General features: G+C 36.9%; 1 protein-coding gene across 1 annotated transcript; it reads left to right on the top strand.

The window, feature by feature from the left end:
* The first annotated feature begins 6091 nt into the window (after positions 1–6091).
* On the top strand, positions 6092–19777 carry LOC105919490 (glutaredoxin domain-containing cysteine-rich protein 2). Its single transcript, XM_036142890.1, has 5 exons — positions 6092–6758; positions 7169–7352; positions 11618–11727; positions 16281–16508; positions 18451–19777. The coding sequence occupies exons 1-5, from the start codon at positions 6702–6704 to the stop codon at positions 18622–18624; spliced, it is 753 nt and encodes a 250-aa protein (XP_035998783.1). The 5' UTR covers positions 6092–6701; the 3' UTR covers positions 18625–19777.
* Positions 19778–20817: the final 1040 nt, after the last annotated feature.

Raw genomic sequence — 20817 nt, 5'->3', positions numbered from 1 at the left:
AAAGTCCTGGGTCAAACACCAAAAATCCAGTAGAAACAGGCAAAGACAGGTCCAAATACAAGCTGGGTCAAAAATCACAAGAAGGCTTAATCACTAGAAGGCTTAAGGCTTAAGTCTTAAAGGCAAAAAGGCAGGAACGCTTGGCTCTAAGCACAAAGACGAACTGACAAAGGGAAGCTGCATGGGTGAGAACTAAATAGGCCAACAAACAAAGGAGGAACACAAAATCCAGATGAATGGTATTAAGCTGATTGCAGGGAGGAACTCAGGAAGTGAAGCTGCCTAAAACAAGTCAGGAAGTGAGTATGAAATAAAACAGGAAGTGAAAAGAATAGGTAACACGAGTGACTGCTATCTAATCAGGACTGCCCCTGACATCATTTGGACATATTTGGTATTTTATTTTGGCATAAGAGTAGCAGCCTGCAAATTTGGAAGCCAGTAATAGAAGCACACCAGAAATAGAACCGAATAAACCATCATATATCTATCCTGTGTAAGTAAAAATTCAAAACAGCAATATATCGTTTAAAAAAAGGCATATTAGATTGTTGTCATTGACAAGCTGCTGTACCGATTAGAGGCAAGGTGTTAATTCTTTTCATTACTTATAGCTCCTTTAACCAACATAACATTCAGTTGTATTTTAGATCTAACAGGACTCTTGGACAAAGGCTTGTCCATCCCAAGGACAAAACCTCCAAACACAAACTGGGCAGTATAGTGTATGCAGTTCAGGGCAACAAGGACTGTCCAGACCTCTGTATTGGAAAACTAAACAGCCTCTCCACGGACGCATGGCTGGATGAGTACACTCATCCAGCTGTAAAGCTCGGAATTCCTGCATTGAATTGAAAAAGCCCTATGGATGAAGAGCAAAACTCTTTCTACCATGGAGCTGAAGTTCAGTTTTTTAACCTTTCTTTTAGGTTCAACAGAATAAGATCATCATATGTTGACAAGCCTTCACAAATCTCTTTTAGGGTAATAAAAAGATCTTCAGATAAAATGTTGTCAAAGACAATTTGAAGGGAAAGCAGGTAAATGGGGTGAAAGGTAAAATCAGAGGTGTTTTCTGCATGACATACATTAAAAACCGCTAATTTGATCCTATTTTAAAATGTACCAATTAGGGGCTATTACTGAAAAGGCTTAATCTGTTCACCTCCTTGTTTTGGATGGAATGCAAGGATGCAAGAGTGGAAACTGGTAAGATGGTAATGGTTGTACTCTCAAAACTCAACTTTAAATTGGAATTTGAAATGGACTGGACCAGCACAGCAAGAATAATAAAATTAAAACTTTATTTAGAAAAATAAATGCTTAAAGAACTGACCTAATTTGTTAGGTTTGTCAGAAATGCCACCAAGATATCAAACAAATACGAGATATAGAGAATGCAACACACAAAAGTATTATAACCATTTAAGATTAAGAGATTAGATTGTCCAAAAAAGATTATTTCATTTTTGTTGGCTTAAACTTTAAACTATATCTCGTTACGTGTTTTTACTTCTTTAAGAAAATTTTGACGTGCCTGAACAGAAGCACTGCTGTCGGCCTGTATAAATCTAAAGATAATCTGAAAACCAACAAAAGGGAATATGGGTTTTTAAAAGGGTCCTTGTCACATACCAATGACAGTAGCTTACACTGGTTGCATACAAAGGGTTTCCAACTAAACTATCGCGCACCCGTTGGCTTATTATATTTTATTCCCGTGTTTTACTTTGTTTTTGCTATAATTGTTAGCAAACAAAGCACTTTTGTGTTCATTCTTAGCTATGAAAGTTAGATCTGGTTTGGACTGTGAATCAGCTGGTACAACAGCACATGAATGAGGCATCTTCTCCGACTCACCTCTGCATGCTACCTCCAATATGGCGGTGAGGTTGACGAGCGATTCAGTGCTCAACGAGGTGTCTACGTATATTTGTCTGTGATTGAGCCAAGCAAGTATGCTGATTGTGCCCGGAGCAAAATTCTTTTCAGGCTCACAAATGACAAACACTATCAGGACTTGGCCTATATTGTTTTATTCTAAAATGAATGTATGCTTGTTTGAGTTTTCTTTTTATGGTCAAATTACGTGACTGTGCCCCTTTATAGTAAACCCAAGCTCGGTGCCAGAGCATGATTATATAGATGGTCTTCCAGGGCTCTTCTTTCTTCGGGTGATTTTAGAAACTGTGATGAAATTCTTGGCTCTACTCGCTACTTGCCATCACACTTCAGCTGAGGGTGTGTTTAAAGGTGATTACTTGCCCTTTAACAGACTTCATATTTCAAAAGAATGTCATAATGTCACACAACAGGGCTGAAATAAGTACTCACCAGGCTGTAGGAAAAGCCATTTTACTATACATTTATTACATTACTTTTGTGTGTAGTTGGATCTCATGTTAATATTTTAGGCTCTTGTACACGCTTTCACGCCAAAGCACTTGTACCCTGTAATGAATACATCTGCTTTGCCTTCTTCTGTTTCTGAGGCTTTGTATTGCATATAATTTGCCCTTTATTACACTGTCAGTGATCAGTAGACCACATGAATTGAACTTAGGGCTCATTAACTGTAGGTAACACATGTACCTTTATTCTAGTGACAAATTAAAAATATCTCATAGGAAAAAGAGACATCATATCCTTAACAAGGAAAGGTAAGTCCAGTTTAATATTTAATGGTTTCCAGGTTTGTTACATGCTCTAGACACAACTTGCAGCCAGCAGACATGATTAATTAAGTTTGAACTGTTTTTATTCATTGCTAAAAAAGTTAAAGAAACCCTTTTAATCAGAGTATATTAGTACAAACTCCTGGAATATTGATCCAGTCAGTTCAATAGTAGAGGGAATTGTTCATCGGTTTCAGCTTTTTTGGTGTTAATGAAACTCACAACAGCTGCACTAAAGGGGGTAAAAATGAGGCGATCCCAAAAAAAAAAAAAAGAATAGTTTTGCAGATGGAAGCTGCTGACATTTTTTTCCCCTCAATTTTTTCCCTCCTCGATTTTTTTTGACTGCTTCTCAGTAGTTTTCCATTTGACCAGGGTCAGTGTCACTAGAATAATCAAGAATGTTTATTATCATTATGTTACCATAGTGATATTCTGGGGAGACACCAGTTCAAAGTTCACAGATTCACGTATAACACACAGACAAACAAGACGTGATGTTTTTTTTTTTATAGTTGAGTGCACCAACAGCACTTCCTAGGAAGCTAAAAGCATGCAAACAGGCCTTAGAATCTGACAAGATTTAAATGTTCAAGTCAAAATGACAGAAAGCGGTCACTTTATAGAATGATGTACATTACTGTGCAATCATATGAACGTATCCGACAAAGACTCCTTGAGAAGTTGAAAAGTGTGCAGATGGTCATTAGCAAAAATTTAAATGTTTAAGTTGACTGATGCTCAAGACAAAAACACATGTAGCAGTCAGTTTACAGGATGATGTACAATACTGTGAAAATACATGAATGTATTAAACAAACATACAATTCACATTCACCTCAATAATCCATGGAGAACAATGAAAAAAGTTGAGTGGGTCCTCTGGACGGGTTCTCCGTTGTTGGAACTTTTTGTCTCCTCTCCAAGAGACCTCTTCAGGCTGTGGAGTTTTAGGTAAACTCAGTCTCATAAGCAGTACTTGTGCATAGTTGCTCAACGAGTTCAATGGTGACAATCAAAACTGGTTGCTCATATTCAAAGGAGGAGCATCTGCCTAACAACCGGTCGTTAGTGCTCTGATGGTCGCTTATAGATCCCTAAGGGCTGAGGAATGCCTACAATGACAGCATTGTAAGAGGGGGACAAAGCCTCCATCCCTGTTTAACAGTCAGTTTTGTTACATGAAAAAGTCTTCCTTAAAAAAACACTGTATGTGCTTACTAGAACTTAGTGAACACTTTTGCCAAAAGACCTTTCTTGGTAGTGACACCAGTTTGCACTCATTGCTAAGTTGTCATTTTAAACCGTTCTTTTATGCAAACTCATGTCACTTATGAAGATTCCAGGAGCCTCTTCTGAGGAAAACGATCTTCTGTTCTTTGCATAGATTTTCAAATACATTCAAGTAGGCTGATTGACCGAGTCACCTTTTTGACTGTGTGTTTTAGTTCTGTGTTGTGAAAAAAAATTCAGCCCTGTTGGATCTTTACATTCAATGTATTAAATGTCTCCATTTATTTCATTTTCAATTTAAACTGAAAGCCATACTGAAGGCCTGAAAATCTTTTTTGATTATTTTGAGGCGATCATAGAGCATGTGTTTTTTCATTTCCAGATGGTCAGGTGATCTGAAATAACTAAGAAAAAAACATACCAAGTCCTCATGCAGCAGAACACTGAATTCCAAACCTCTCAATACAGCACCTTACAGTACAGCAACACACATAACACATACTTATATATACAATATTTACAAATTCCATACCATTAGTGCTCAGCAAAGCCGGAACCTCGATGTTTGCTGATGACACTACAGTATATTTAGTAGCAAAGTCTATTAGTGAAATTAAAACTGACCTTGAACGAGAGCTTGCATGTATAGTTGACTGGGTGGACAGTAACAAAGTCATTTTAAATATTTTTAAAAAACAATGAGCATTGTTACTGACACAAATCTTTTTCTCAGAGCCAAACCTCAACTGGATCTCCAAATAAAGAATGTATCTGTTAAACAGGTGGATGAGGTGGAGCTGTTTCTCATTGACAGTAAACTCTCATGGGATAAACATATCTTCTACAAATGGCTAGTAATCTGTTATGAAAAGATGTTCAGAATATCTAACTAAACAACATTCAAACTCTAGCATTGTCACATTTAGGTTATTGCTCTGTTGTTTGGTCCAATACATCATTAAGCAATATTAAAAAAAAATACAGCAGGTGCAGAACAAAGCAGCACGTGTGGCTCTGAATTGTGGTATTTGGACAAATGTTGCAAAAATGCATAGTCAGCTTTCCTGGTTATGGTTGAAGGATATAGGGTTGTATGCACAAACAAACGTTCTAAAAACATCATTACAGTAAAAACACCATTTATGTTTTACCAAAAAATACCATTTAGCAAAAATATTCATGATTACTCAACAAGGCACATGGTTAGGCTGAGTTTCACTCTGCTAAAATGTAAAACCAGTTTTAGCCAGAGTACAGTGATGTTTAGAGCAATGCAGGAATAGAACTCGCTGCCACAAAACATCAAACAAAATACTGCTTACAGTCTTAAGACACAACTTAAAAACAACGTATTAATAATTTAATAGATACTTGTCAAGTTTATGCATTTGTGAAAGTAGATATGTCATTGTATATGTCTATGCATTATGTACGAGATAATTAGAGTGTAAGACAAAATAGACTACATATTATATGAAGGTATAGATTAATTTTTTTAATGTAAGATAAATTTAAAATATTTCTCTATTTTAGAATTGTCTCTGTTTTTTTTAAGTGGAGAAAATAGAATGTGTGGTATTTTAATATTTCATCTATAATGTGATTTTGTTATATACATGTAATGCCTTTTTATGCAAACTGACCCCAGGAAGAATAGCAGATGCAGCATGCTGCTGATGCTAATGGGGATCTAAAAACAAGAAACCCATACTTTAAAGACATGACAGGACTTGATAATCCATATAACGCTGTTTATTAAGGCCTACATCATTTTTCAGTACACCAGGACACAAGACAAATGAAACGGTGTGGCAGCAGCTTTGTTCTTTCTGTGTAACTATTGTACCGGCTAATTCCAGATCATTCTAAAGCTCTTTGAGAGAGGTCTTTGGTTCCCGAACAGTTCTTGTAATTGCTCTTTTTGCTGGTTTATTGGGAAATGATGTTGCTTCCACTTCCAAAGTATGGTCCCAAATTGCATCATGGGAACATTCAGCATTTTACAAATGCATCTATAGCCAGAACTATGACTATGTTTTGAAACAACAAGGTTGAGAGGGTCTTGGCACAGCCCTTAAAAAAACTTAGCATGGTTTGTACATTAAGCGTTTTCTGTGCATGCAAAACCCGAACAAAAAAGAAAACGTTTCTGAACTGGATTACTTATTTAGTGGCTTTTGAGGCTTGTTAGACATAGATATATTTTCCCTAATTCAAATGTTTTCTATAAAGCAACCTCTTACTTTAAATGTCACATTTATTTTTCAACACCGATGCACTTGGTTCTGATCCAGTGACAGTGCCACAAGTGCTTAACTCCCACATAAACGTGCACAAATACATAGACTTTCTCACTATTTCTCTATCTTACACCCATAGCTACACAGAACTGCATACATATTCTAGATACTTTCTATTTTAGTGTTCATAATTATTTGATGATGGGGCTTCTAGTTTCTCAACCACCCCTTTGTACACACGATCTAGCTATGAATAATTTAACTCAGTGAGCTAAAAAGGTGGATCCCTTAAAACAGCAGGTACACTCAAACTCTGGAGGCAGGACACAGAGCATTTTTCCTCCTAAATTTAACATCCGCCCACTCCTTATACACAGCTTTTCTGCCGGACTCTCTTCCACCAAGCTGGAAATAAGTCCAATATTTTAATCCATCAATCCACACGGTCACCTAAGCCCAAGGCAACACGGTGTCAAGCTAATGCCATTCCACCCGAGAAAGACTTCGTATATGGACTGACGCTTTCCCTGCACCTCATTGTCAGTCATCCACAATGGAGGAACTCCAAAGGAAACTGAACCAGCGCTATGAAGGCACCAAGCCCAGAAAGGCGAGTTATTTATGGAACTGATTTCTTTCAGCTTTATAGGTTTGAAGTGCTGAGTCTGTCAGAGTAAAAAAAACAAAAAAAGGAAAAAACAAGCTCAACTGAATATTTTCTCTTAATATAATTGTTTAGTAGACCTAAACTGTCAGAGGAAAATTACTGCTAAAAAATAATTTCTGTTTGCATGTGATTTTGACCAAATGCTTATTGAAACAGAAAAAGAAAGGAGCCTAATTTTGTATGCATGCCAAGACCCTCACTCCGCCTTCAGAGACCAAACAGCTTTTTTTTTTTTAAACTTGCAAATCTCCTTCTATTCTAGGGCTGCCTCTTGCTAATGCTGCATCTTTTTAATGTCAAAAAGCTGCTGAGCAGTGGAACGTAATCACAGCTTTTACTCCTTGAAACTGCAGGTGAGATTCAAGCTGGCGTCATCCTACAGCGGTCGGGTGCTGAAGCACGTGTATGAGGATGGTCAGGAGGTGGAGAGTCCAGAGGAAAAATACCCTCACAGCTTCGTGCATCGTAAAATCCCGCCCAGCCACCTTGAGATGGAGCAGTTCTGCAGCTTTGAGGAGACTCAAAGGGAAGAACAAGGTGGGTCTGTATTAATGCAACATACATTTCTGGAACTGTATTGTTTGTTTGTAAACTGCAGATATGATCTTTAGTCCAAAGTGTTTGGTATGTGGGTGTACCTGCAGGATTTGCTGTATGGTTTTTATTTATTGGTCTTTTTGATGATGGAAAAAGTATGTTTTATTTAATTAAAAGAAAATAATTCACTGGACACTTAGGTAAAACTGTTGAACTGCTTGTTAACCAAAATAGTGAATAGTGAAGTAACGAAGTGGCAGCACTTCAGTGCATTTAGACATCTAGATGTGGTGAAGGCAAATTGCTGAAGTCCACACGGAGCATCAGAACAAAAAAGAAACAGGATTTAAGTGACTTTGAACATGGCATTGTGTGTGGGCTGACTGTGCTGGGATTTTCACACAAAACCCTTTGTTCGGTTTACACAGTGTTCTGAAAAAGAGAAAATATTCAATGAACAGCCATTGTGTTGATGAAAATGCATCTCAGTGCTCCGAGGATATTTGATATGCTCGTTTAAGATAGTATGTATAGGCAACAGAAGTTGGCAACTGTAGTCTGGACTTCTCAGTTAGAGCAACAAAAGAAAACAGCTTTGAACCCCCCCCCCCCCCCCACCCACCCACCCGCCAAATTATTTGAGGAACCTATTTTTTATACTATACAAAAATGAAAAGGTTAAAAAAACAATATTCGCCATCCATCTAGGCAAAACAATGTATTGATACCTTGCTGGTACAATGGTTTGGTTCATTGAACCAACAGCAATGAAGCTGTATTTATAAAGCAAAAATAACTGACTTTCAGTAAGGAACAGCTTAAAACAAAGGACATGCCACACATTTTATTTACTTTCTCTTCTCAATGGAACGAAACAATAACATTTGAAATCAGACTGCATTCTGTTCACCTCATTATTTCAGCAAACAGACTGCAGTGTTAATCAAAATAGCGACATTCCTTTGCCATGTTTGAATATTGTTGCTGATTGTGACAAAATTATTTTGTTTTTGACCCTATAAGCAATAAGTTGACAAAAATTCAGAAGGTTTGAAAGAGTTTTAACAGGGACGGAGGGACTGAGCATTGCCAATGCCTAAGAGGAGAAAAAGGAGAGAGCAGGGAAAAAAGAGACCCCAGATAGGAAAAAGAGTGAAAAACACCAAAAGCTCAGAAAACGTCAAAAACTATTTATAATTATGGCTGAATTACTCGATTAGATATTTGCCAGTTTTGATTCAGATTATAATAATAATAACCCTCTTTTTAATCCCCCCTCCCCAAATAACAAAAAAATAATTGCTCTTGAGAAATCTTTCCTAGTGTTGCCCCTCTCTCAATCAATACCAAGTAATTTCCTCCCTATAGAGGATGGTTGTGAAACTCAAATACCAAGTGAACCAAAATTATAAACTTGGACAAAGATGTGGGCCAGCCTTAATATTCATCGAAAACCGTACGTCATACAGTGGTGCATTGACATGCAACTTTAATTGTTTCTGTGAAGGAGCTGGTCATTTAAATGACTTGTATGGAAAATCAACCGTTCCTGGTGAAATATACTGTAATGCCGTTAATGCCATTCATGAAGGAGAGGGAAATAAAAATCTAAAAGTTTTGTAAATAAGTATGTGTACAATTTTATTTATTACTTTTTATTTATTTGTTGTTTACAAAGATGAATACAAGGCTGAATCAGTGCAAATATGCAGGGTATATGCACAGTGACTGTTTTGCACTTTTGCGCCTATTTTGAGAAGGGTGGTTCGATGTGACTGGTTGAAGCATGAGGCAGCTAACAAATATTAATAGATGGGGGGGGTTGAGGATTCTGATTCACACTCAAACGCAAACAGAGCATTCTGGGATTTTCCGTATAATCATTGCATGTGTTGTTTATCAGCGGCTAAGTCATGTTGACATTTGGAGTTTTCTCAAGGGTCAAATATGATTACAAATATGACGTGAGCTTGAGAGACATGTAGCCTTTTAAAACGGCAAATACTGTATTTGCACAAGGACAGACAGCTAAGTTTTGTTTTTTAATATTGTACCAGTTTAGAAATAATTCCATCCAGTTATAATCCAATTGTATAGAGTCCAAGTCATTTTAAATCAAACCAATTCAAATCCAGTTGTATAATCTAATTTAATCCAGTTGTACAAAAAATAAAAAAATAATTATTTAAATTATATCAATCAACCAAGTAGTCTGAATCTGTGAAAGATCTATTAGTCACTTAATCTGTGACTAATAGATCTAATCTGAATGTTCAGATATTGATGTTTAAAATGAGCAGTCTCACATATAAAATAACCATTATAGTTCTAAGAATGTATTTATTCAATGTACACTAAAACTTTAAAGATTATAAGATGGAACATGTAATAAATAATTAAAATATTTTATTAAAAAGAAATTAACAAATATAAATTCTAAATCATTAATTAGAGTTTAAGACTAATTAAAATAATCTCATATTTCTGTAGAAAAAAAGTCATCAACAGTAATAATTAATCAAATTCTCTAAAGAGCCAACCGTGCCAGAAAATGAGAGTGAACCGAAAAAATTGGATTAGGCATTTCTAGTAACAATTATTTTTACATAGACAATAGACGGAGATGGATTTTGACTGAAGGAAATTTCATTATAAAAAATATCATCATTTGTTTTTTTGTCCCTTGTTTGCTCTGCTTCCACATCTGAAACTAAGTGATTAATATAATACAGGTGCATTCTAATACATTACAATACGATAAAAAATCATTTAGTTTGACAATTCAATCTGTAAAGTGCAATTAAAACAGACTCATTATACACATAGTTCTATTGTTTTTGGTTTTGGTTAATGATAGCTTATAGCTATTAAAACTTTATTTTAGAAAAATTAGAATGTGACATAAAAGCCATAATCCTCTTTTTATACAGAAATGTCAACCTAATAAAAAGTTTGTCCATGTTCTGTACATTAAATTCACTCAGTACTTGGGCTAAGGTGTTAAGGAAATACAAATTACTTCGATAGCCTCCTCCAGCTCTGTCTGCATTATTGGGTCCGGTGTCTCTAAACTTTCTCTTGAGAATACCCAATAGATTTTCTGTGAGGTTTAAGTCAGGTGAGATGGCTGGCCAATCAAGCAGAGGGCAGGTATTGATACTTTCAACAGTGTGGGCAGGTGCCAAGTTCTCCTGGAGAACGAAATAAGCCAGCAGTGAGAAGCATGAATAGTGGTAAGATTTCAAGAAAGACAGCAGCATTGACCTCTGAATAGATAAAGCACAGTGGAGTTCTCAATGACTGTTGAGATTTCAATCTAGACCAGAACAAATTGGATTTTGTCCCTCTCTGCTCTTCTTCAATAGTTTGGGCCCTAGATTTCCAAATAAATAAACAATATTGATTTTTATCTAAAAAAAGAGAACTTTGGACCAAAGAGCAACAGACCAGTCCTGTCTCTCCTTAGCCCATGTAAGAAACATGTCATACCTTTTCTGTTTCAGAAGTGGCTGATTATAAGTATGAGAAAGTTTTAGTCCGTTTCCATTGCCTTTAGCTGACCCCTGCAAAAAGTGAGAGACAAAAGTTTTGGCAACAGTAGATGCTGAATCTAGGAGAGAAACATAAAGAAACAGAAAAGCTCTGAGGATGTAAATTGATCTGAAAGATGAAAAACAGACTAGATTGTAGTTAGTGGCTGCAGCACATCCCTGAAACCTGGATTTAAATAAGCCAGTGAAGAAAAACAGAAATGGTAGAAATATGATCTTTCCATTATATCCGAGTGGCCAAAGTATATATAAGTTTAATTTGTTTAACACTAAATTCTGTTAACAATCAAGCTAGGTGCTTTATTTCCTTTTCAACAGAAGACACAGAGCAGCATGCCTAGATTTGGTCTCACAATTTTGAAGAGGTGCTCATTAAAATAGTGGCAACTTTCTGATTTGCAGTTGTACATCTTTATACTTCCTGCAATATATTACATATTATCCCAAACCAAAAATACAAAACACAGTCTCTCATTGTTTTTATTATGTACGTACAGCTTCATCTACATAAAAACAGACATGCTGGCCTTAAAATATTTCTCTGGTCAGCAGCTACGGCTGACAAAATTAAATCAGAGATCTTAACTGGCTAAATAGCGAGGGGCCAATTAGCATTTGTGCGATAGAAACGTATTTCTCTATGACACTTGTAGTTCAAGTTCTCAAACTAAAACATGTTTGATCATCATTCGGTTTGTTTTTGTTTTTACTCAGGTTTCTATCCCACAACAGGACTCATTGCCCAGAGAATAAATGTATACAGAGGGCTGAGAAACTACAAGCCTGCGGGTGGTCAGACTGAAGAAACAGAGGGCGACAGCAAGGTAATAAAGCTCACTATTTGTGATATGAAAGTGGGAGATACATCTTTCACTTGCAATGTTGAATTAGTCTGCCTGAAAGTGTAACGTTTTAAGAACTTCTTGATTTATTGGTCCTTACAGTAATTTGTCAGTGCAGATTTACTTTTGTCTGGAACTTTTGTTTGGAAAAATTCCCAAAGTGGTTCTAGGTGTGTTAATTGATGTCAAATGAAATCAGATTAACAGAATAGATGTATTATTATACAGATGAAACTGTTTTAATAGACGGTATTGATAAAAATATGTGTGATACTGGTGAAAAAGAAGGAGAGCAGGGATATATGGAATTTTCTGTGATTATACTGTATAAACACATAGTGGTGCATTGTACCTTTCACTTCAATTCCAGGTCTTTAGGTGGATATTTCTATCAGCTTTGTGCACAAAGACATAGTTGTCATTGTAAAGGATGGCAATGAAGGCGTCTTTGACTTTCAATGTTTATGTTTTGCAACAGATTCCCAGTAATGTTTTTAGTTTTATTTATTTATTGTTGAACCTTTTTGTCAATAGTCTGGCGCAACACCATTTTCCAAGAAATTCTAAGACTCCAGGGGAAATAATTTTTCTGGAGGAATCAGCAAAACCCTGAAGTCCACAAAATATTCAATCTCACAGTATAAACACATAGTGGTGCATTGCACCTTTCACTTCAATTCCAGGTCTTTAGGTGGATATTTCTATCAGCTTTGTGCAAAAAGACATAGCTGTCATTGTAAAGGATGGCGATGAAGTCGTCTTTGCCTTTCAATTTGTATGTTTTACAACAGATTCCCAGTAATGTTTTTAGCTTTATTTATTTATTGTTAAACCTTTTTAAATAGGTTATCTCATTGAGACCCATGAGCTCATCTACAAGAGAGACCGTGATGTATTCTCTGCAGCTAGCATGCTCTAGACCAGGCCAGCAGTCAGGCTTAGTTCATCCTGATGCCTTCTCTGTTCAGTCAGTGGTCACTCACAGTGATCTGAAAACAATGTGTTTTGTCAGTGATTCTGTTTCCTTTTTTTCATCAGCCTGCAATAAAATACCACTGATAAACATTGGTATTCAGCCAAGTACTTTAATTATTTTTAAATTATTATTTTTTTATTATTCATTAACTTTATTATTATCATCCGTGTGGGCATCACTACTGTTCAAGTGTGTTTTTGGAGACTGCTGTTGTTCTGAGTTTGACAGTAAGGCCTTTGATAGACTATTGCATTTATTGAGGGAATTAGAATGGCTGATGAAGAAGCAAAGGTGTTGTCAATAGTCTGGCGCTACACAATTTTCCAAGAAATTCTAAGACTCCAGGGGAAATAATTTTTCTGGAGGAATCAGCAAAACCCTAAAGTCCACAAAATATGCAATCTCACAGCCCCAAAAGGAAAAACAAAGCTATACAAACCATAAGGCTCAATGAGCCAACAACTATTAATGGAATGAATGTTATGTTACTTGATATATTTGTAATATGTTATTTATATATTAATTCCATTGCATATAAGATAAGAGTCTATGCTTAGTTTTTTATTTTAAATGGAAACAATATTTGTATTAATAATTTATGCTACTATAAAAATCTGATGTGAGGCAGACATTGTTTTGCAAAGGCTGTCTGCTGAAAAAGTTTTATCCCTCTCACTCTACTGCTTCAGGAGTTATGGACTTATGGAGGAGTTATCATTTTTCTGATAACCTTTAACAACTTTATAAACCTTTTTATAGCAACAGTTTTATTAGACTTCAAAAAAAGTAAAATAATGTTTGTCATAAACTCATGCTAATTCTCTGCTTTGTATTAACAGGCAAAGCACACATTGATTAATGTAATATGCGATCTGTGTTAAATTAAAATGTATGATGTCATCATAGTGTTAGTAATGTGTCCTGCATTGCACCTCATTAGCATCCTTGCTGTCCTACATTTTTGAGATCTGGTCACATTAGGCTGACATCACTTATCAACTAATTTTGTCTTAAATTGTACAAAGAGAATTAATCTCAGCAAGTGTTTGTTAGAAACAAAATCTTCCTGAGCAAAACGAGGATTTTCTGCCTTCCACTTTCATTTTTTCTTTCTCTTTTTTAATTTGATCAAATTTACTGAGCTTCTGTGGAAGCGGCTTCATTAGGGCAGCAGGCCAAAACCGAGGTCAGCTAAAGTGCATCGCTTGCCGGATTCATGTCCCTTTCATTATTTCATTCTCCACGCATGCACACAGACATGCACGCGCGTATGTACACACACACACACACACACACACACACACACACACACACACACACACGCAAAACAGACTGAAAGCAGAACTTTTACATTTGGTTATTAGTTTAGAGCCTTGAGTTGGCATTTAATGGTCTCATGGCAATATGTATTCAGTGATTTATTTATTTTTTCTATAGTGACAATTATTGTAGATAATGTGCGAACTTTAAATGATTTGTAATTACTGAGCCTTTGTTGTCAAGCAGCCATGAAACCTGTGTGCAAGACGTGCGTTTCCCTCTTATCTCTGATTGTTTATTCCCAGTGACAGCATGATAGGTGTGCAGCATATTGAATAAATAAGTAGTTTTTAAAAGACACAAGGATCCACCATTGTTGTCAGTTTTAAATATCAAAGGTTTCCTCTAACAATCTCATTATACTGCAATAAGACTTTGTAATAGAGGATTAGCTGCTTTTTCGATTTACCAAAAGCCTCATTAGCAGAACTGCAGCTACAAAGCCTGTTGTGTTTTTGACAAGGGTGTGACTCTTTAGCTTTTTCAACTTGAAATCCTTCTCTGACACAAAAAGTTCACAGCATCTCTCGCAGCACAGAGAAACAGAAAGTATTGGATAAAAAGTTGATGCCAAATGCAGTTTTTGTTTTGAAGCTCTAAAACAAATTGTGTTTGACGCGATGCGTTGCATTGGTTCACTGATATGTACAGCTGAAACTCTGGCTTCTTCACAAAGTCATAAAACATGACTGTTAGGTTAATTGGTCTCTCCAAATCGCCTGTGTGTGTGTGTGTCTGTGTGTACATGATTGTTTGTCCTGTGTCTCTGTGTTAGCCTGTGATGGACCTACAACCTGTCCAGGGTGTTCCCCACCTCTCTCTTAACGACCCCCTGCGGCCCTGCACAGATAAGCGGGCATTGATAATGGATGGAGGGATATAAAGACAACATTTTCTCTCACTGTGCGACATATATTCAGACTACACTCGCCAGTTGGGTTAAACATAATCATTTGTATTTACTAAAAGAGAGGATTTATTTTTGAGAATTTTCATTACTTTCCTGAATTTCAGAAGTTTGAATATATTAAAATTGTTTTGGAAAAACACATTAGGATGTCATGGCATCTGATAAGTTAATTAAAAATATGTCAGTGCAATTCAGGCCAGCCTGTGGATGTATTTAAGGTAAAAACCCTCTGCTATTTTGTCTGACATCATGGAGAAATTAAAATAAATAAGAGAAGATATCTGAAAGAAAACTGTGGATTTCTGGTTCCTCCTTTGGACCATGAAGGCACCATGTTTATGTAACGTTATGCAAGTAAAATCACCATAGGAATGTCCCACCATCATTCTGTTCAAGATGAGGATAGGTTCTGTGTCCTAAAAAAGAATGCATTTTTGTCCAAAATCTTTGTATCGACCCCGAATAACTGCCTGAGAACTTTCTTTCACCAGAGAAATCTCTCCTGTGCTGACATTGGCTGAAAGGCTGATGAAGCCGTCATGAAAGAAAGGCATATGAGGGTGTGCAAAAGTACTAAAAGACAAAAATTCTTAATTTTTGGAGTCATGTCAAGTGTTGTGATGAAAACAAAACTGATGTGTTCACCATGATGACCACTGCTACATTTTGAAGAAAAAGAAGTGAAGTATCGGGGAGACAGAATCATGTTGTTTGGATGTTTCACTGAAGGAGGAGCTAGTGCTCTTGACAAAAGAGATCACATTAATATGTGGAAATATTAAAGCAACATCTCAAAGACATCAGCCAGGAAGTTAGAGCGTCAGATTGGGTGTCCAAATTTACAATCTAAATACGCATGTTAAACAAGTTACAAATTGACTTAAGCAGAATTGAGTAAACGGTTTAAGTAGCAACCCCAAAGACCTGATGCCTGTCCCTATCGAAATGTTTGTGCATGACCATAGTGACCTAAAAACCTGACTTGGTTACACCACTTTTATCAGGAGGAATGGCCAAAAGTTCCATCAACTGTAGTGAAAGGCTTCTGAAAAGAAAACCCAAAAGGTTTGGCCCAAGTCATACAGGTATAAAGACAATACTGCCAAGTACAATAGATATGTATAAAAACAAAATTATGAAATCCTAATTTTAAAAAAAGTCAGTAAAATAGATCACATTTTTCTGCCTTATAGTAAGAAAATTTTTTTTTGGTAATCTTAACTCACCTACAATACGTAATGGATTCATCCGATTTTATATTAGAAAGTTTAACACAAGTAACTTTAGTTGTTTTCATAAACATTTGGTAACAAGTGGACATTTCTTCAGTCCTCAGTTTTGGACTTTGGCAAAATAATCATCTACACCAGCAATCTACGCATCATAAGAGCACCACCAAAGAAGCCCGAAATGATGCGGCAGCACTCTGTCCCTCCGCTGGACTTGGAGGGATGCCCCAAGGCCCGGGATAGGGGAAGCCGGAGGAGGGCTAAAGCTCCTCAGGCACAGGAGGAGGGGGAAAAGGAGGAGAAAGGGATCAGCAACGAAGATACAGAGGTAATGATCCATGGACATAGTATTCTCAGCGGTGTGGTCAAGTTTTTATCACCACATTTGTGTGGCTTATTTTCAGTCTCCCTTGTCCTTCTCTCCCATCTTTTCAATCCTCTCTCTGTTCTGGGTTTTAAGTTATCCTTTTTTTTAATTGTTTTTCTTTCCTACAAAATATCTGCAAGTTTATCAGACATAACGTCCTTCCACCTTATATAACCTTATAACAGCTGTATTAGTTGTACCCCATTCTCTCCTTTTTTATGTCGGCCCTCCTGCTACAATAAGTGCTAACCAATTGTCCCAGTGTTATCTATCTGCTGTGAATAGAAACTGATGACTCCACAGTTTTCCTCTGCCCTTGCAGCATCTGCCTGCCACTTACAAGCCAGCAAGGAGACCCAACTTGCTATTATTCCCCTACTCTCTTGGCTGATTACTGCTCTTTCCCCCCACCTTCTTGCTCCATCTTTCTCTCATCTCTTTTGTTATTGCTATATTTTTGCTGCATCTGGAAGAAAGTTCATATTTTGCCTTGTTTGGTCGATACAAGATCCTTTTTACATCATTTCTTTGGCTTCACAAGTTTTAAAGTTGTTACAATACAGAAACAATTTTCAAAGCAAAATGTTGTTTTAAATTATTGTCACCTAACATGTTAGGTCACATATATGGATCATCAAGTGGCAAAATGGAGGTCAGGGCCTTAAGCACTCTATCATTGTGAATGTTCTGTTTTTTTCCCCCCTTATTCTGGTAACAATTTATAAGCCTGCCACTTACCCATATTCAGCATTGAAGAAGCCTTTCAGATAAAAAGTGACATGTTTTTAAGAACCACGACAAGTCCAATGCTTTCTATTTTACCACAGAGTCAGAATGTAGATAGACCTCCAAGATGAGAGCGTCACTTATTTGCTCTGTTCTTTCTTTACCCCAACAGACAGCAGCACCGCCCACATTTCTGCAGATAAGGGCCCAATGCATCTATTCATCTCCCACACCGTTCTGCAATCATTTGTGAACAGCACAGCGAGATCCTTGAACCCTTCCGATTGAGCACGATATTAATCCCCAACCCCCTGAAAAAGCAATCCTTTTTCCTAGTTGAGAACTGTGTTCTCAGACTTTGAGATGCTGATATTCATTAGCATCACATATACCATAAAGGGAACAAAGATCAGATTTGGAGGTTGAGAATGGGTGCACGTATTATTTATATAATAAACTTTCACAGATGATACCATTTCCTTGCAGGGAGTATTTTTATACAACTTATACACCACCACTATATATACATGTGTGCATGATGCCAAGGAGAATACAGAGCCGACAGGTCCCTCTGGTAAATGACAAACCTTTAATTTGTCCAACATTTACTAACAATGTAGTTGTTAGATGTAAAGAAAATGACTGTGTGGTTGTTCATTATCCTGGCCCACATCTATTTAAGACAGGCACTGATTAAAATGGTGGTTGGAAAGAATCTCATTAAGTCATTAAGTTTGTTTTGAGTCTCCCTGAAGGCAGGCCACTCAGACCGGGCTGCTGTATTAACATTTGTTAATTATCAACTGGCCCGAAGTTGGGATTAATCTATTTCGAAACAGCTGTAATACAAACGCTGATATGTTAAGCTATATAAATGCATCTGTTCATGGAATGGAAGACCGATGTAGACAATTGAAAAGTGCCGAACCCCAGACTGAATTCTAACAAGAAATCAGACCATTACACAGAGATTTGTAACAACAACTCAAGACTTTGCCCTGCCTTTGAACTTTCAAGAAGCTCACATTTTTTTTTATTCCTGTATTGTTTACCTGCTTCCTGGTTTTCCCTATCCACTCTACCTCTTCTTATTCTCCTTCTTCACCCTTTGCCTAACCTCACAGTTTCTTTCTACCACATCCTATTTTATCCCCTAACGTGTTTGCTCTGTCTCCAGGAGGCCGACAGCTGCCAGCATTGTGGCGGTTCAGGCTGCGCGCCGTGCTCCCTCTGTCATGGCAGCAAGCTGTCCATGCTAGCGAACCGCTTCAATGAGTCCATCAGCGATCTGCGATGCCAAGCCTGCTACCCCCATGGTCTGGAGAAGTGCCAGTCCTGCTCCAGTAAATAGCGCCATTTGGCCGGCACCCATGTCTGGCGATGAGAGCGCAGCCCTGAGTGTGTGACCGATGGGCTATTGCCTTGTCAGAACCGCCTCAGCTGCAGTACTGCTTTAATCCAAAATGTTCTTGGTGGGATGTTTTGGAGCCCTACAAGGAAACATAAGCCATGAGAAGACAGGGGAATACTGACTGTTCTGCAGACACAAAATCATGAAATAGCAATTACTGTGTGCAGTGAATGTTGCATGAGATAACACAAACACATAATCCCTTTTTTTCCAACTTTTTTTTTTTTTTTTTGCATCTGTGTGCCTCTTCGCCATAGAACCTTGTTCGACAACCTTGTTATAATTTTAATTAAAATGACAAATTTGGGAGTTAAACGTTCTTACCGACAAAGCGGCTCTTTTGTCATTTTTTTCCGGTTTATTAAACAGAGAGATTGTAACCTTTATCATGTCAAAATGATGTATTTGTCAGAGCTAATTGCTGTTTATTTTTCTAAACAGGGGTGAAAAGACCCAACCTAGAAAATAAGGAAATAGTGTGAAAAGGTAATTGTTTGAAACAAAGGTGTGTTTAGATAAGCTATCTTGAATCAACTGTTTTAAAAGAAAATAATGCACAATACCTTAAAAAATTTTTTTTAAGTCAACAGTAAATACAGGTTCTACATCCAAAATTCTTGTTTAAAACTACATTATCCCAGTTTTGTGCATAATATGAAAAAGTACAGAGGAGGAATTTTCAACAAATGACAGAAGTAGAGCCAGTCCAGGCCAGAACCAATCCAAATGATTGCTTGGTGCCTTCAAACTGAAAGGGGCTCCCAAAGTGTACTTAACTTTTCAGATTACACATATGGGTTTTTAAAAATGTAGTTGTTTTAACCTTATTTCAATATTCAAAAGAACTGACAAATATAATCATTGCTATCATATAAAGGAAAACAATGGCTTAATTATTATATAGGCATTAATAATTGGATGTCATTTGTTTATTGTACCCATACTTGGACTAATTTCATGCAAACTGTAACTGTAAATGCATTTCTTTATAAATTACAATTTTCCTTGTGTACCTTTAAGCACAACCCGTTAAAATGCACCTTCACTCCTCTTTCCACTGATTCTGCTTTGAAATGTTGCACACTGGACACAACAAAGACCAAAAAAAAAACAAAAAAAAAAAACACGCACACAATGTCTACACACTTTATTTACTGTATGCATTTAATAAACTATGTCAAGTGAATATTGTAGGTCATGCAGAGTACACTCTTTGATGTAGTCAATGGAACCACTATGTTAAGTTAGGTTACTAGTTTACCATGTCACAAGAGATTTTAAATGCAAATCATGTAAACAATCAAGCATAACTATTTTAGGGTAGAAATAACAGATGATGTGGTGGCTGATGAGCCTAACTCAGAGTGGGTCCCCAAATCAAATGCTGTACAAGATGCTGTAAGATGAAAAAGGAATGATTTGGGGCAGAAAGAGGGGGAGGGGATGGGGGGGGGGGGAGAGCACGTTGCAAAATTAGAAAAGCTAATCATGAATTATCTTTGCGGTAGCATTTCTGTCTTGAATCTGAACCCGTACTTGTAGACAAACACTGCTTCATGTGAGCTAAGAACTACATATGTAGAGCAGCGCTCTTTGTGCCAAACTGTTCTGGCAGTGTTTATCCATCCTGCATCTCTACTCATGCTAATCAAACTTTTATAGAGAATTATTCCTGCAATTATCTAAAAATAGGATTACCAGTAACATGAATGCGGCACTGAAACAGACAATTTATGCTGTTGAAATGGGAGAGGAGTTTATGTTGCTAATGAGCCTTCTCTATTATTTTCTTTAATACGTGGGGGTAGCAAAAAAGTTCAGACATAACAGACACAACACAAACTATTGCATCAGAGAGCCAGTTCAGTTGTTTTGCATGGTAGCCAGGCTAATGTCAAAGCAGAGATTTGATTTTACTTGTTGAGGTCCCTTTCACTTGACAACCTTCAGCGTTTTATGAATTTCCACCGCTACCAACCCGGTGTTACCTTTAGAACCAAGATTCATTTACCCTTCTCATTAGCATAATGTAGCTTTTATTAACCCTTTTGTTTCGACACGTTTCCCTCTGGAATTAAGGCCAATAAACTTTGGCAGCAAAAATATTGATAAAAATATATGTCCCATTATTTT

The sequence above is a fragment of the Fundulus heteroclitus genome, chromosome 11 (assembly GCF_011125445.2).
Source record: "Fundulus heteroclitus isolate FHET01 chromosome 11, MU-UCD_Fhet_4.1, whole genome shotgun sequence".
NCBI lineage: Eukaryota > Metazoa > Chordata > Actinopteri > Cyprinodontiformes > Fundulidae > Fundulus > Fundulus heteroclitus.
Note: the sequence above shows the minus strand (reverse complement) of the source record. Positions and strands in the feature narration are given on the sequence as shown.

Excerpts from the sequence above, each read along its gene's own strand:
- LOC105919490 (XM_036142890.1), top strand. The coding sequence starts at position 6,702 with ATGGAGGAACTCCAAAGGAAACTGAACCAGCGCTATGAAGGCACCAAG. Across the intron at positions 7,353-11,617 it reads GACTCAAAGGGAAGAACAAG|GTTTCTATCCCACAACAGGA; the intron begins GTGGGTCTGTAT and ends GTTTTTACTCAG. Across the intron at positions 11,728-16,280 it reads AAACAGAGGGCGACAGCAAG|TCCTCAGTTTTGGACTTTGG; the intron begins GTAATAAAGCTC and ends ACATTTCTTCAG.